The sequence below is a fragment of the Indicator indicator genome, chromosome 14 (genome assembly GCF_027791375.1).
Source record: "Indicator indicator isolate 239-I01 chromosome 14, UM_Iind_1.1, whole genome shotgun sequence".
NCBI classification, from domain to species: domain Eukaryota; kingdom Metazoa; phylum Chordata; class Aves; order Piciformes; family Indicatoridae; genus Indicator; species Indicator indicator.
The window spans coordinates 18,196,511-18,212,726 of NC_072023.1; the positions used below are offsets into that span (position 1 = coordinate 18,196,511).

The following is a 16,216-nucleotide window of genomic DNA, read 5'->3' on the forward strand; positions in this document are numbered from 1 at the left end:
ACTGGAGGAGACTGAGGGGGAATCTCATTGGTGCTGATCAATACCTAAAGGGTGCGTGTCAGGAGGATGAAGCCAGACTCTTCTCAGTGGTGCCCAGGGACAGGACAAGGAGCAGTGGGCACAAACTGGAACTCAGGAGGTTCCACATAAACATAAGGGCAAAAAAATCTTCCCTTTGATGGTGGCAGGACACTGGACCAGGCTACCCAGAGAGGTGAAGACTCCACCTCTGAAGACTTTCAAAACACACCTGGATGTGTTCCTAGGTGATTTACTGTAGGAGATCTGGCAGGGATGTTGGACTAGATCTTTAGAGGTCCCTTCCAATCATTTTGTGATTCTGTGGTTGCTGCAGCCTCTAGCAGCATGGATGTCATTCACAGCATTCCAGTGGTACCACCTGTAGATGTTTGGAGCCCACTGTGGTCAGGAGTCCTTCAGAGAATGGAAACACCACTCACTTGGCACTGAGTGCCAAGTGCCTCTGCCTCAGAAAGGAGGGAGTGGGACTGCTCCATCTGTAGCACTTCCTGGTCACCATGGCAGCCACTGAAATAGTTGCTTGTGAGGAACAGAAGGGGAGAAACCCATGGCATGGCTTCCAAACCTGGCTTGGTTTTTTCTTCATCTTTCTGCAGGCCTTTCTTTATCCATGATGCAGGATTGCCAATTCCCCCAAAGTCAGGAGAGGCTCCACCTGCACAGCCTGCAGAAAGGGAACAACTGGAGCTGCTGCTCATCTTCTACTCCAACTTGACCAGGAAAGAGCAACAGACTGCAAAGGTAGAAAGGCAGATGTGTGGCTGTCTTGAAGGAAAATGGTGAACCACTTGTAGTGGAAAAGCAGGTCCTGAAGGGAAGCCAATGCTTAGTTTTATGGCCACCCATAAAACTTGCTTCCTGTACCCTTGCACTCTGATCTCCCCGCCTGCTATTCTGTCACCACCTTGTCTCGTGTACACACAACCTTACTGCATGGGCTTGGAAAGCCTTGAGCCTGGGTAGGCCATAGATGACACCAAGCTGTGTGCTGTGGTTGGCACACTATAGGGAAGGGATCCATCCAGAGGGCCTTGGACAGGCTGGAGAGGTGAGACCAAGCCAACCTCATCAAGTTCAACAAGGGCACGTGCAAGGTCCTACACCTGGGTCAGGGCAATCCCAAGCACAAATCCAGGCTGGGTGAGGAGTGGCTCAAGAGCAGCCTTGAGGAGAAGGACTTGGGGGTGTCAGTTGGTGACAAACTCCCCAGGAGCCAGCAATGGTCACTGTCAGCCCAGAAGGCAGCTGTGTGCTGGGCTGCATCCAAAGCAGGGAGAGCAGCAGCACAGTGAGGGGATTCTGCCCCTCTGCTCTGCTGAGACCTCACCTGCAGCACTGCCTCCAGTTCTGGTGTCCCCAGCATAAGAGGGACAAGGAGTGAGGTCATGAAGATGATCAGAGGGCTGAGGAACCTCCCCTGTGGGGACATGCTGAGAGAGCTGGGGCTGTTTGGCCTGGAGAAGAACAGCCTTCCAGTACCTGAAAGGGACTTTTGAGAAGGGCTTGTAGTGACAGGAGAAGAACAGATTGAAGTTTGAGGAGGGCAGATTGAGACTGGAGATTAGGAAGAAATTATTTGCAGTGAGGGTGGTGAGACACTGGAACAGGTTTCCCAGGGAGGTTGTGGATGTCCCCTCCCTGGAGGTGCTCAAGGTCAGGCTGGATAAGGCCTTGAGCAACTTGGTCGAGTGGCAGGTGTCCCTGCCTGTGGCAGGGAGGCTGAAGTAGATGATTTTTGTGAGACAGACAGGCTGGAGAATTGGGCAGGGAAAAAATTAATGAAATCCAACAAGGCCAAGTGTAGAGACTTGCACCTGGGAAAGAACAACCCCATGGACCAGGATAGGCTGGGGACTGACCTGTTGGAGAGCAGTGAAGGGGCAAGGAGCCTGGGGGGTCCTAGTGGATGGAAGGATGCCCATGAGCCAGCAATGCCAAATGACAGGACAAGGGGCAATGGGTGGAAGTTGAGGCAGAAGAAGTTCCATGGAAACATGAGGAAAACTTTTTTCACTGTGAGGGTGACAGAACAATGGAGCAGGCTGCCCAGGGGGGTTGTGGAGTCTCCCTTTCTGGAGCCATTCCAAACCCACCTGGATACATTCCTGTGTGACCTGTCCTAGGTGATCCTGCTCTGGCAGGGGCATTGGACTGGCTGATCTTTGGATGTTCCTTCCAACCCCTAACATTCTGTGATTCTGGTCCCTTCCAACCTTCTGTGACAGGAAGACCTTTTGATTCTTGCCCAGCTTGTCACTGGCCTGCTCTCTAAGCAGCTTCCAGGTAAGAGCAAAGAACTCTGCACTAACAGCTCTGGAACAAAGGCCAACCTGCTTTTGGGATGGGAGGTTAAAGGTTGTTTAACACAAATTCACATGGGGCATTTCATGATCAGAGGGCCTGCCCAGGAGTGCCAGGACTGCCCCAGGGATGTGGCATTCCTGAGGGAAAGAGCTGAAGTGCCAGCCCAGTCAGCCTTCCTGCCTCCCCTATCCCCCAGACCCTCACCTCTTCTTTGAGGTAACTCAGCCTCAGAGCCCTGCTGGGCTTTGCAGGGCATGATCCTTCACAACAGGATCAAACATAAAGGAGTCTCAACTCAGCAAGCTCCTTCTGGGTCTGTGCTAAGAGAACCAGCAGGCATCCTTACAGCCAGGGAAGGGAAGGAACAGGCTCTGCTCAGCAGTTAGTGTAGCTCTTCTTGGAGAGACTTTATTCCAGAGATATTTTTATGTTTAAAATCAGAAGCACTTCCTTTCATCTGCAGAGTCAGGGCAAAACCAGCCAAGCACTGTCCACTGCTGCCTGTCCTGGTGGCAGTACCAAAAGATGCGCTCAGAGCCTTCTCCTGGTGGAACACCTTTAGTGCAAGAGTTTCTAGGGTCAAGCTGTGCTGCCTTGGGAGAGTGAAGTGTGATTCAGATTTTTCCAGATTGCACAACGTAACTGTCCCCTAGCAGAGGAGAGATTTGTCCATGGGAACATCAATCTGGATGCATTCACACACATTTTGGAAATGGATCATTCCTCTCATATTGGGTCCAGCTCTGGAACCTGAGAAGGACATGAGCCTCTTGGAGCAGGTCTAGAGAAGGCCACAAACAGGAGTGGAGAGCTGAAACCCTTTTACTGTGAGACCAAGCTGAGAGAGTTGAGGTTGTTCAGCCTAGAGAAGAGAAGGCTCTGGGGAGACCTTCTTGTGGCCTTTCAGTATTTAAAGACTTTAGAGCATGGCCCTGCAGTGACAGGACAGGGGGTGCTGGGCTGAAACTAAAAGAGGGAGATTTAGACTTGAGAGAGGAAGAAATTATCCACCCAGTGTGGCAAGACCATGGCCCAGGTTGCCCGGAGAAGTGGTAGATGTCCCATCCCTGGAACCAGTGCAGGTCAGCTGTCCCTCCTGACTGGAAGGGGGTGGGACTGGATGACATTGAGAGGTCCCTTCTGCCATTCTGGGATGCTGTGATTTGCTTTCTTCCAGTGTATAGCTTCCATCTGGTCCTTGTTTAAAGCAGTGACACATCAGGGCAGAGCTCAGGCAAGAGCAGGTGCCTGCTGCATCCCAAGAGCTTTATTTTCAGGGCAGGACAGTGGCAGATGTCCCCTCAGCGCTGCCGGCGGGCTGAGGCTCTGGTGATGGGAGTCGTTTTGGTGGGAGTCTCCTCTGGTCTGAGTTCTGCTGACAGCTCTAAAGAGAGGAAAGTGGGTTAAGAACCAGCACTGCAGTGCCTGGAACAGAGAAAGCTCCACCCAGTCTAGGCACTGCTTTGAGCCTTGCACACCTGCCACCACTGCCAAAATCATGTCCCTGCTGGGCCAAATCTACACTCTTTCCAGTATGGGCTGTTGGAGACTAGCATAGGGGAAAGGGCCCTGGGGGTCCTGGTGGACGGAAAGATGCCCATGAGCCCTGGTACAATGTGCCCTGGTGGCCAAGGGCATCCTGGGGTGGATTAGAAGGGCTGTGGTGAATAGGTTGAGAGAGGTTCTCCTGCCCCTCTACTCTGCCCTGGTGAGGCCACATCTGGAATATTGTGTCCAGTTCTGGGCCCCTCAGTTCAAGAAGGACCTCAGGGAAGTGCTTGAGAGAGTCCAGCACAGAGCCACAAAGATACTGAAGGCAGTGGAAGATCTCCCTGCTGAGGAAAGGCTGAGGGAGCTGGGGCTCTTCAGCTTGGAGCAGAGGAGCCTGAGGGCTGACCTCAGTCATGTTGATCAAGATGTGAAGGGCAGTGTGGGGAGGATGGAGCCAGGCTCTGCTCAGGGATGTCCAATGACAGGACAAGGGGCAATGGGTGCAAGCTGGAGCAGAGGAGGTTCCACAGGAACAGAAGGAGAAAGTTTTTCCCTGTGAGGGTGCCAGATCCCTGGAGCAGGCTGCCCAGAGAGGTTGTGGAGTCTCCTCTGGAGACATTCCAAACCCACCTGGATGTGTTCCTGTGTGCTCTGGCAGGGGGGGTGGACTCAATGGCCTTGAAAGGTCCCTTCTGACCCTTAACATTCTGTTATTTTCTGCCTTCTGAGCATACCTGTGCAATGCCTTACCATCCTCAGAGCTGTTCTCCTCGTCACTGGAGAAGGTGATGAGAGTTTTTTTACGTGGCAGGTGCTTTTTGGTACTCTTCCGGCTGCGGAGGCGGAGACGCTGACGCTGGGGTGTAACAAAATCTTCGTCACTGTTGGCAGAGCTCAGGGGCTGGCGGCGTGAACCTGCCAAGAAACAAAACAGAGGAAGAAAGGTTGCAGCCATGCTGCCTGTAAGAGTGAGGACAGTCCCTAAGGATCTCAGCTGGACTGTAGGATCACAGAATCAGAGAATGGTTTGGGTTGGAAGGGACCTCCAGAGGTCATCTAGACCAATCCCCCTGCAGGCAGCAGGGACATCCTCCACGGTATCAGCTTGCTCAGAGCCTTGTCCAGCCTCACCTTGAGTATCTCCAGGGATGGGGCCTCAACTCCCTCCCTGGGCAACCTGTTGCAGTGTTCCAAGCACCCTCCTGGTGCAGAACTTGTTCCTAACATCCAGTCTAAATCTGCTCTTCTCTAATTCCAAACCAGGGTCAGGAGGGAGGCTGCAGGCTCCCAAGAGGACATACTTGCTGCTGGTTTCTGCTTGGCAGGCTTTGGCATTGGTGTTCTGCCACCTTCCTGGCACGGCTCTTCTGAATCCAAGCCTCGGTTATGGGAGACAGACATCTTCTGCTGCAGCTCTTCAGCCAAAGCCTGATGGAGATGTACACAGTGAGGGGAAGAAAGAAGAAAAGAGAGAAGGTGAGGAGAGAGCAGTATTCCATCCTGAGCAGAATTGCTATCAGTTGCCATCAGACAATTGGTAAATGGCTCAGGGTGAGAAGGAAGCTGCTTGAGCTGGAGGGAAGCAGGGCTGTCAGTCACTGTGTGTAAAGAGCAATCATTGTCCTGCCCTGGACACCTGCCCCTCCCATCCTTACTTTAGTCTCAGGTTTGCTGCCTCCTCTGAGGAATCGACCCAGCACAGTTTGGAAGCAGCTGTAGACAGTTGTGTCTTGGAGCTTGTCTGCAAAGCAGTCAAAGTTGTCCTGCAGCTTGTGAAGGCCCCGTTCTGAGAGGGGAAGCAGAGTAAGGCAGAAGGCCAGGTCCTGATACCGGTGTTCAGTTCTGGGAGAGACAAAGAGGGCATCAGCTCCTATGGACAGGGCTGTGCAAGGATGAGCACATCCTACCCACAACTGCAACACATGAGCACAAAACATGGCTGCAGGTGCTTCTCAGGCTCCTCAGGCTGTTCTGTTGCAGAGTGCCATGGAATACTCACTGGATGTCATCAAAGACACTGCCTTAGCTCCTGTCTGAAACAGAACTGAAGGCTTCCCTGCTAAAGAACACAGCCATTGGTTTAAAAAGTGTCAGAAGTTATTGCTGTCTACAAGGACCAAAACAGTGAGTGAGAATCTTCTTGAAGGGCCCTGTTTCAGCTGAAGAAGAAACCCAACCCCCCCCCCCCCCCCCCATTTCTGCATGTTTGAAACAGCCTCAGGCAGAAGCTCTGATTTTTGTTCTCCATTTCCTGGCCAGTTGCATAAAGGCAGACACAAACTGAACAAAGAGCTGCTGGACCAGAGGGAGAGCAAAGCTGAAGCACACACAGGTGCTTCCACAGCTAAACTCTGAACAAGACATCTAAACAAGACTTGGCACTTTGCTATGCTTGGAACTCCAGAACTGCTGAGGAGGGCAATGGTTGCTGCAGAATCTATTCTGGTAAGCTCCTGGTTTAGCCTGGCACAAAAGTCTTGAACTAGCACTACTGCTGGTGTTCTACTACTCATCTTTGTGGCACAGAAAGGTGAGCACATTGAACTGGATGATCTTTCAAGGTTCCTTCCAACCCCTACTATTCTGTGATTTTAGCTAAGGTTGGACATGGCTCACACCAGACACTTTTTTATTAAAAGCTCTGCAGAGGGCAGTTTTGGAGAGAGGGGCCACTCTCCACTCCAGATCAGGAAATAAAAGCCAAATATTTCTGGGGAATACACAACTCCCAGAGGCATCTGAGCTGGGCACATGCCCAGGCATTTCGTGGGAATGGCCAAGATAAGCAGACACAGCTTAAACCCCAAGGGCAGAGCCACAATGATGGAGAAGGAAAACCACAGGAATCACAGAATAGTTTGGGTGGGAAGGGACCTTGAAGATCATCCAGATCCAACACTCCTGCCATGGGTGAGGACACCTTCCACTAGAGTAGGTTGCTCAAGGCCTCATCCAGCCTGGCCTTGAACACCTCCAGGGAGGGGGCATGGAGGAAGGCAGGGTGCACCCAAGGCAGTAGAAAGTAAAATGAAGTTATCACTTTTCAGTCCACACCAGAGAGGGAGATAAATTTCTGCTGTCTTTCTTCTTGGGGAAAAAAGAAAGAAAGTATGTATCTGGGTCAGTGAAGTTCTAGCTCAAGGAGCAGGAGAAAAGAGAAGCAAAACCCCTAAGCCCCAGAAACCAAGAATCCTAGAATGGTTTGGGTTGGAAGGGACCTCCAAAGGTCATCCAGTCCAATCTGCCTGCAGTCCTACAAGCAGGAACATTCTCCACTAGATCAGCTTGCTCCCAGCCTGACCTTCAATATCTCCAGGCATGGGGCCTCAACCCCCTCCCTGGGCAGCCTGTTGCAGTGTTCCAGCAGCCTCGTGGTGCAGAACTTGTTCCTAACATCCAATCTAAATCTGCTCTCCTCTCATTTCAAACCATTGCCTGCAGAGAAGCAGCACAATGGTGCACAAACCCCACCTGTGGGATTAGTGTCCTTGCTCAGCTATAATGCAGACCTAAGCTGTCCTAACACCTTTTCCCTAAGAAAGGAGAAAAGGGAGCAGGGTCAGCCTGTAATAATCACAGAATCAGAGAGTTGTTTCAGTTGGGAAAGACCTCCAAGGTCATCAAGCCCAACCATTCTCTAACTCTATCCAAGGCTGGTGCTAAACCGCGCACCTCAGCACCACATCTCTGCCTCTTTTATACACCTCCAAAGATGGGGATTCAACCACCTCTTTGGGCAGCCTCTGCCAGTGTTTGGGAACCCTTTCAATCAAGAAGTTTCTTCTGCTGTCCAACCTAAACCTCCCCTGGTGCTACTTGAGGCCGGAAGCCTCAATTTCTATTTATTTATTCATGTATTTTTAGGAGGAATGTTGAGGAAAAGAAGAAGGGACCTAATCCAGCTTGTATCAGCATTTGTCACATGAAGAATAGGATGGGAGCCTGCAAGGACCACCATATACCAGCTGCTTTCTTCTCTTTGCCTAGCAGGAAGATGAGGACTCCAACCCCACCTGACAATCCGGAACCGCTGGCACAGCTTCTCCACCAGGCTCTCAGTCTGTTTATCTTTGGTGATGTAGGAGAAGAGATGTCTGCAAAGAAACGTGGAAAGCTGAGAGCCCAGAAAGGAACCCCCACTTCTGCCTACACCACAGGGTGCTCACAGCTATCCTATACAACAGTCAGGGTGGTGGGCCTCCAGAAAACCTCTCTCTGCATGCTTCAGGCTTGGTTCAGAAGAAGCTGTAAGCATTAATTTCAAAGAGTAATCACAGTCCCTGTTGAGGAGAAAGCTGCTATGACACCTTTCAATAACAGCTCTGCCTAGGATCAAACTAAGGAGTCCAGCTAGAACAGGGACCTCTGAAGGTCTGCAGTGATAAAGGGCAGCTACAGGTAGGAGGGATGCTCACAAAGATGGAATGTTGTCTTCTGATCTACTCCATCTGTTTTTACAAGCATAGAACACCTCCAGAAAATCTCCTCAGTTCCCAAGCTGTGCTGGCAGACTGGTATCACACCTGGGATCACAGAATGTAGGGGTTGGAAGGGACCTCCAAGATCATCCAGTCCAACCCCCCTGCCAGAGCAGCATCACCTAGGGCACCCTCACAGGAACATATCCAAGTGTGTTTGGAATGTCTTCTGAGGAGACTCCACAACCTCTCTGGGGAGCCTGCTCCAGGGCTCTGGCACCCTCACAGGGAAAAACTTTCTCCTTCTGTTCCCATGGAACCTCCTCTGCTCCAGCTTGCACCCATTGCCTCTTGTCCTGTCATTGGACATCCCTGAGCAGAGCCTGGCTCCATCCTCCCCACACTGCCCTTCACATCTTTATAGCTGTCTTACCCACACTGCTCACACTTCAGTGCAAGTGCTACACTTATTCTCTGGGTCTGTGGGAACACCTCCAGTTTGATGTCTATTAAAAATTGGACTGAAAATTCCAATATTGTGTCCTGTTCTTTTTATAGACTCATAGAATGGGTTTGGTTGGAAGAGACCTCCAAAGGTCATCCAGTCCAATCCTCCTGCAGTCCTACAAGCAGGGACATCCTCCACCAGATCAGCTTGCTCACAGCCTTGTCCAGCCTGGCCTTGAATATCCCAGGGATGGGACCTCAGCTACCTCTCTGGGCAACCTGTTGCAGTGTTCCAGCACCCTCATGGTGCAGAATTTGTTCCTAACATCCAGTCTAAATCTGCTCTTCTCTCATTTCAAACCATTGCTCCTTGTCCTATCCCTGCAGGCCTTTGCAAACAGTCCCTCTGCAGCCTTCTTGCAGTCCCTTGCATGTACTGGAAGGCTGCTCTTAGGTCTGCCTGGAGCCTTCTCTTCTCCAGGCTGAACAACCTCAGCTCCCTCAGCCTGTCCTCATAGCAGAGGGGTTCCAGCCCCATGATCATTTTCATGGCCTCCTGTGGATCTGCTCCACCAGGTCCATGTCCTTCCTGTGTTGATGGTACCAGAGCTGGACACAGCACTCCAGGCAAGGCCTCACCAGAGCAGAGAGGCAAAATCACTTCTCTTGATCTCCCCATGCATTAAATCCAACTTTTCTCCTTTTGCAGAAAGTCATTTTGAATGGGGCAGTGGAAACTCTTGTGGAGCCTCTCCTCACCTCCAGCCATGCAGCCTTAGAATCTATTCCCCTCAGCATGACTGCATTTCAGACACAGACTGGAAAACTCAGATGGAAGAGAACAGCTGACAAAGCATTTTGTAGTTTCTCTTCCCTGGGCCAAAAGCAGTGCTGGTCAAAAAGATGTCTTTAGCCTCAGCTACCTCATGATGGTGTGGAAGTCCTTCTCCTCTGTGCCACAGCTGGGGTCTGAGAGGCGACTGATGATGTCTGGAAGCAGGTTGTAGATGGCATTGCCCTGTGCAGAATGCAAGGTTCTACATGAGAGAGACAGTCACAATTTGGCTCAAGTCAAGCCAAATCAGCTGTTCACTTCAACCCTTTTCTCCCCTCTTCACATCCACTGCCCAAGAACAGCTTTTTGAAACAGGCTGCTCAGAGCTATCTGAAGATAAAGGGAGGGGGAACACGGGACACAAACCAACAGCTGCAGCCCTTGGTTTGCAACATCTCTGCAGACTTCAGGAGATTTTTCTTGCTTTCCAACCTTATCACAACCCAACAAAAAAACCCCAGCTTCTGATAAAGGAACCTTCTACTGCAGTTCAGATCACGAACTGCCTCCCATCTTGCCTGAAAAGGCTCAGGTCCAGGTTCCCTTCTCACTACTTTACATGATTGCAGCATGGACACCGCAGAGATGGTGCAGGCAGGTGGCCAGCTCTGAACAGAGCAAGGCAGCAAAGCCCCACTGTCACTGCAGCTTCTCAGCAAATCTCAGACTCTGAAGGGCCCAGAGCAGCCTTCACATTGAATGAACAGTGAACATAGGGTGGTGCTTCTGCTGCTCTTACTGCTGGGGCTGTGACTGCTTCACAGGTTAAGTGTCTCAGTGTCACACAGCCAAGAGCAACTTTGAAAGGTCAAAGTCAGCGACAATGGGGTTGAAACAAAACTTGTGTTGCTCAATTTTCTTGTCTACCTTCATTTAGACAACACAGAGGGACAGAGCTGCTCATAGTGCTAACACACCTCCTTGACCAAGCCTCCACCAGCCCTTCCCTGCTGTGCGACCTGAGGTCCCCCAGCACCCACTTGCCTTATTGGAGAATTCACTGAAAAAGCTCTGAGCCAGTTCCACGATCTCCTCCTCTGGGTCTACAAGCAGAGCTGCCATCTCACTCACTTGGCCCTTCACCTTGACCATGTCTTTGAGGATGAGGTGAGTCATCACCACCCCAGCTGTCTGCCTCACACTGGGGCAGGGGTCCCGCAACCTGACACAAAAGAGCAGGTAGCATCAGGCAATCTTGGAGTCCTTTCTGTTAGGAAAGATCTTTAAGATGATTGAGCCCAACCGTTCTCCAACTTGACCAAAGCTGGTGCTAAACCATGTCCCTTAGCACCACATCTCGGTGTCTTTCATCTGGGCTGAATCCCCATTCAGCCATGTGTCGGTGTGAGCTGAAATTCCCCCCCCCACCGACAATAACCAGGCTAGCCCAGTCTGGAAGCAAATGAAAAGCTGTATTTACAAGCAGAGTCTAAAATCTACAATGAAATGCAATGAATATGTACAAATATACAAAATTCACAACATTCACAAATATATACAATCAACAGAAAAAGCACAATCGATCTCCCTTTGCTTCCCCCCAAGGGGACCCTCCCAAAGGGGCCTCCCTCTCCCAGGAGCTTCCCCCCCAGACCCCCCTGGACAGAGAAGCAGAGTTAGTTAAGCAGAAAATTGTTAACTTAGCTGCCAAGGTCAGTGTGTTATCTTCAGCCAGAAGAGAAGAAGAAACAGCAGCCAGACAGCCCAGCAACTGCCCCCACTGCCGAACGCAGAATGTGCAGAGTGCCTACTTTGTTTTGGGTAATAGTTCTTAAACATTTCTATCTATCCAATGGAAGTGTTTAGAACAATTGTTATTTTGCTTTCTTACACCCAATAGTGACTTATTTACATTCTTTCACTTTCTCTGTTTTGAACTTTGCAAGGAAAAATTAAAAAAAACAGTTTCAAACCATCACAAGCCACCTCCCTGGAAAGCCTGTTCCAGTGTTTGAGAACCCTTTCAGGCAAAACTAAAACTCCCCTGGTGCAACTTGAGACATTTCCTCTCCTCCCTAGTAACAAGGGATAGGAAGAGAGACCAAGCCTCACCTCACTCCAACCTCCATGAAAGAAGGGAAGACCTCGTTGCTCTCTACAGCTACCTCCAGGTACACCTCATATCTGAAGGTAGCTGTAGACAGCAATAAGGTCTCCCCATAGCCTCCTTTTCTCCACACTAAACAATGTCAGTTCCCTCAGCTGCTCCTCACCAGACCTGTTCTCCAGACCAGCTCCTCACCAGCTTCACTGCCCTTCTCTGGACCTCAATGTGTCCAGCTGAGTATCTCTAAGTTACTGATACCCACAGCAGCCTATCCCACACCCCATGTCTGTCATCGATTCAGGAAACCAAATTTGAAGGTGTCATTCTCACCTTTCAGAGGCCCAGTGTCATACTTGACCAGAGCTCTCATTACCTGTCCTCTCTCAGCATTACCTGGCATAGAGATGTGATGTCCAAGGCTCCACCTGGTTGGGGAAACGGATGGCCAGATCTCCTGCTGCAATGATGAGGTTGGATCTCACCCTAGGCAGTGTGGACTTCTCCATCATAGTGAACAGCAGGCGCAAGTGGGAGTCACAAAACTCAGAGCTGATGAGACAGGGTACAAAAAAGAAGGCATAGGTGCCAAAAATTTCATCTCAGACAATCAAGAATCAAATTATAGAATCAGTGAATGGTTTGGGTTGGAAGGAACCTCTAAAGGTCATCCAGTCCAACCTCCCTGAAGTCAACAAGGACATCCTCCACTAGAGCAGCTTGCTCACAGCCTTGTCCAGCCTGACCTTGAATATCTCTAGGAATGGGACCTCAAACACCTCCCTGGGCAACCTGTTGCAGTGTTCCAGCACCCTCATGGTGCACAACTTGTTCCTAACACTCAATCTAAATCTGCTCTTCTCTCATTTCAAACCATTGCCCCTTGTCCTATCCCTGCAGGCCTTTGCAAACAGTCCCTCTGCAGCCTTCTTGGAGCTCCCTTCAGGTACTGGAAGGCTGCAATTAGGTCTGCCTGGAGCCTTCTCTTCTCCAGGCTGAACAACCCCAGCTCCCTCAGTCTGTCCTCATAGCAGAGGTGCTCCAGCCCTTGGATCATTTTCATGGCCCTCCTCTGGACCCTTTCCATCAGATCCATGTCCTTGTTGTGCTGAGGGCTCCAGAGCTGGACACAGCACTGCAGGTGAGGTCTCCCCAGAGCAGAGAGGCAGAATCACCTCTCTCCATCTCTGACCACACTGCTTTTGATGCAGCCCCGGCTGCCACTGGTCTTCTGGGCTGCAGGCCATGCTGTTGGCTGTCCATTTCTGGCTATAAATGCTGCTTTGGGTTGCAAGGAGTTGTAAGGTTTGTTTGTCCTTTAGCACCAGGAAGAGGAGCCTGGCATGGCATTACCTGATCATGCAGAGCTTGCCAAGAGCGAGGGCTGCAGCAGCCGAGAGTGACGCATCGCTGTAGAGCCCAGGGTTGTTGCAGATCTTGAGCACCAGTGGAACAAAGGCAGAGAAGAGGTGGTTCTCTAGAGTGGGGATAAAGACAGCAAGGATGAGAGCGCTCTTTCTGCATCCTTGTCTCAGAACTCCTGCAATTTAGGAACTGGTTGACTCAGTTTCCCCATTGGAAAAACCACCTCCAGAGATGCAGAGTAAAGAAATGCTATGGAGAAGCTGACAGCAGACAAAAACGTCAGAGATTCTGAAGGAAACTTCTTCACTGAAAGGGTTCTCAAGCACTGGCACAGGCTCCCCAGGGAGGTGGTTCAATCTCCATCCCTGGAGGAGTTTAAAAGAAGCAGAGATGTGGTGCTGAGGGACATGGTTTAACACCAGACTTGGTCCAGTTAGAGAATGGTTGGACTCAGTGATCTTCAAGGTCTTCTCTAACTGAAATGATTCCATGATTCTGGTCCTCATGAGGCTGTTTCATAGAATCACTAAGGTTGGGAAAGACTTCTGAGATCATCATGTCCAGTCATTAGCTAACCATACCCAGTCTGGTGCTAAACCATGTCCTTCAGCACCACATCTCTGCCTCTTTTAAGCACCTGCAGGCATGGAGGTGTTGGAAAAAGCTTACAAATGTTAATTAGCTGGGCCAGCTTGTGCCAGCTCGGCAATTTAACCACAGCCTTACTGCCTGGAACTAAGCCTTGTTAGTCTTTACATCCTTTTCACTGAAGCCTCCACACAGATCTGTCCTTAAGTAACAAAGTGTCCTTCAAAACCAAAGAAAACCAATTAATATGGTCCAGGATCTGGCAAACAACACAATGATCTAACCTATGACCATATAAGGAAAAGGAATGCAAAAGGTTCAAACAGTTCAAGAAACGTTCTTCTCCTGAAGGCTGTCAGAGACCCTGGAGACCACAGCTCCTAGCTGGAAGACCCCTACCCCAAAATGAACCCCTCACCCTCTGAGCATGCCCAGTGAATTCAAGAGAAGCTGGACCTTTAGTGTGAAGCGAGTAAGAGACTGCCCAATGGATGGCTGGTAGGTGTTGCCATGAGGTGCAGTTACTACATCTCACTGTACAAATATCTGCCAGGAATTTCACCTGGTGTGTGCTGGGTTTGTGGGAATGCCCCCAGCACACAAACTTGCACAGCTCTGTAATAAAGCAATGGCTGCTCCTTAGTGCCAACCCCAGCGGGGAGGAGCTGGGGTCCTGATTTCGGTGACATCAGCACCACATCTTTGCCTCTTTTCAGTACCTCCAGGGATGGGGATTCAACCACCTCCCTGGGCAGCCTGTTCCAATGCTTGACCACTTTCAGGAAAGATTTTTTTCCCTAATATCCAACCTAAACCTCCCCTGGTGCAACTTGAGGCTATTTCCTCTCATCCTATCACTTTTTACTAGGGAGAAGAAACCAACACCCACTTCACTCAAGCCTCCTTTCAGGGAGTTGTAGAGAGCAATGAGGTCTCCCCTCAACTTCCTTTTTCTTTGCCCTAAGCAATTCCAGGTCCTCAGCTGTTCCTCACCAGGCCTGTTTTCCAGACCCTACAACAGCTTCGTTGGCCTCCTCTGGACACATTCAGCATCTCAGTGTCCTTGTAATGAGGGGCCCCAAACTGAGCACAGTATCTGGGATGTGAGCCTTCCTCCTCCTGGATCAGTAACCTCCTGTCCATGTTCTCTCCCAGGAGCTGAGGGAGCTCCTTGGCAGCAGCTACACTTACCCTCTAGAAGTTCTGCCTCACAAATACTGCGGATGAGCTCAGCCTCTATGTCGTCAGCAGAGGCTCCCACAAGGAGCTCCTCTTCCGTACTGGTCTCATTTCCTGAGCTCTGTGCAGAAAGGAAGACTGTGAAAAGGATGACAGGCAACAACAACCCCTTCCTTCACAAAACACTCTCCTCTCAGGCCAGAGCTGCATGTTACCGGCAGCATGACTAGAGCTGAGAACAACAGATCCAGAGTTTGGGAACCCACTTTTCCCTCAGAACTGCATGGAGCTGTGAAGGGTGGCTCAGGATTTGCCAAGTCAGTCTAAGCTACTGAAGCTATTAAGCTAAGACAGACGTAGGACACATCTGGCATCAGTGGTCAAGTCTGGCACAACTTAAGGGACATGCCAATCCTAACAGCAAGAAACTCAAAGCAGGCTGTGAATTGCTGGCCTGGTGAGCAGGATTAGGGGAAACCCTATAGCAAGGCAAAGGTAGTACAGAGACGCTGCACAGAGACCAAATCTGCATCTAGCTGCTGTTGCTTGGAAAAATCTGAGAGCAACCTCCTCCTGTTGTGACACTGATAAGCAGGGTGGGTGACAAAGTGAGCTCCAGATTTCTCTGGGCATAGCAGTTTACACCTCCAACAGAGACTGGACAGCTAGGGACACAACATTTTTCTCTGTTCTCACCAAAGTCAGCCTCACTGCACCCTCCAAAGTGTTCTGAGGCAGACCTATCAGAGTATCTCTACCACACAGATCCCAGTAAGAAAGCTGCTGTTAAAACTTTTATCATCACCACCTGAGAGAGGACAGGAGCCTCAAACTCTGACAGGACTAAGGTTCTAAAACCCATGGCACCACTGGCAGCAATTGCAAAAAACTGCACTGGTAAGAAAGGAGGTGATAAGTGGACAGGAGATGGTTACCTGAAGCAGGAGTTAAGCATGGCCATCACTGTTCATCCCCTTCTCTCTATCTCTTCAAAACCCAAGGCCAGTGAGAGAGTCTTAGTCAACAGAGCTACTCAAGGACCTCAGCTCTGCCTGTCTGCCCTGACCAACACAGGTCCATCTCTGTTCCCAAAGCATGCATTACCCTGGACCTTGTGCATCCTCAGGAATGCCTTCTCCAGAGCTTTGCTGTAGCAGCAGGTGGGACGCTGGAGGAGTTGCCCCCAGGAGAAAACCAAACACCTCAGCTCTCACCTGGGGTCTCTGCTTCCTGGTGCTGCCGATGGATTGTTTCTTGGTCTTCTCCTCCCTGAGGGTGCGGCGCCTGCGCAGCTCTGCACTCACTGCCACTTCCAAATGCACCACCTGCTGCAATGCCACCTCTCCCACCAGGGACACCAGATGAGTCAGTAGGAATGCAGGGAGACTGCTGTCACCTTCAGAGGCTCTGCTGGGAGAACCCCCTGCATCTAGTGAAGAAAAACGACTACAGCTCAGTCCTGATTTGGCCTCTTCCCTCATCAGTCCCTGCCGGGTCTCGCTG

The 16,216-nt window shown here is 50.6% G+C and overlaps 1 protein-coding gene across 1 annotated transcript in view; it reads right to left on the bottom strand.

The window, feature by feature from the left end:
* Positions 1 to 3,647: 3,647 nt before the first annotated feature.
* The window catches only part of NCAPD2 (non-SMC condensin I complex subunit D2), a 29,009-nt gene continuing 16,440 nt past the window's right edge, over positions 3,648 to 16,216 (bottom strand). Inside the window, exons 21-31 of the mRNA XM_054386842.1 lie at positions 15,928 to 16,142; positions 14,726 to 14,834; positions 12,935 to 13,058; positions 11,978 to 12,133; positions 10,522 to 10,699; positions 9,626 to 9,720; positions 7,851 to 7,931; positions 5,493 to 5,679; positions 5,145 to 5,265; positions 4,588 to 4,761; positions 3,648 to 3,730 (exon numbers count right to left, since the gene is read on the bottom strand). Of these exons, the coding sequence (XP_054242817.1) occupies positions 3,648 to 3,730; positions 4,588 to 4,761; positions 5,145 to 5,265; positions 5,493 to 5,679; positions 7,851 to 7,931; positions 9,626 to 9,720; positions 10,522 to 10,699; positions 11,978 to 12,133; positions 12,935 to 13,058; positions 14,726 to 14,834; positions 15,928 to 16,142 (1,523 nt within the window). The remainder of the gene's footprint in view (positions 3,731 to 4,587; positions 4,762 to 5,144; positions 5,266 to 5,492; positions 5,680 to 7,850; positions 7,932 to 9,625; positions 9,721 to 10,521; positions 10,700 to 11,977; positions 12,134 to 12,934; positions 13,059 to 14,725; positions 14,835 to 15,927; positions 16,143 to 16,216) is intronic.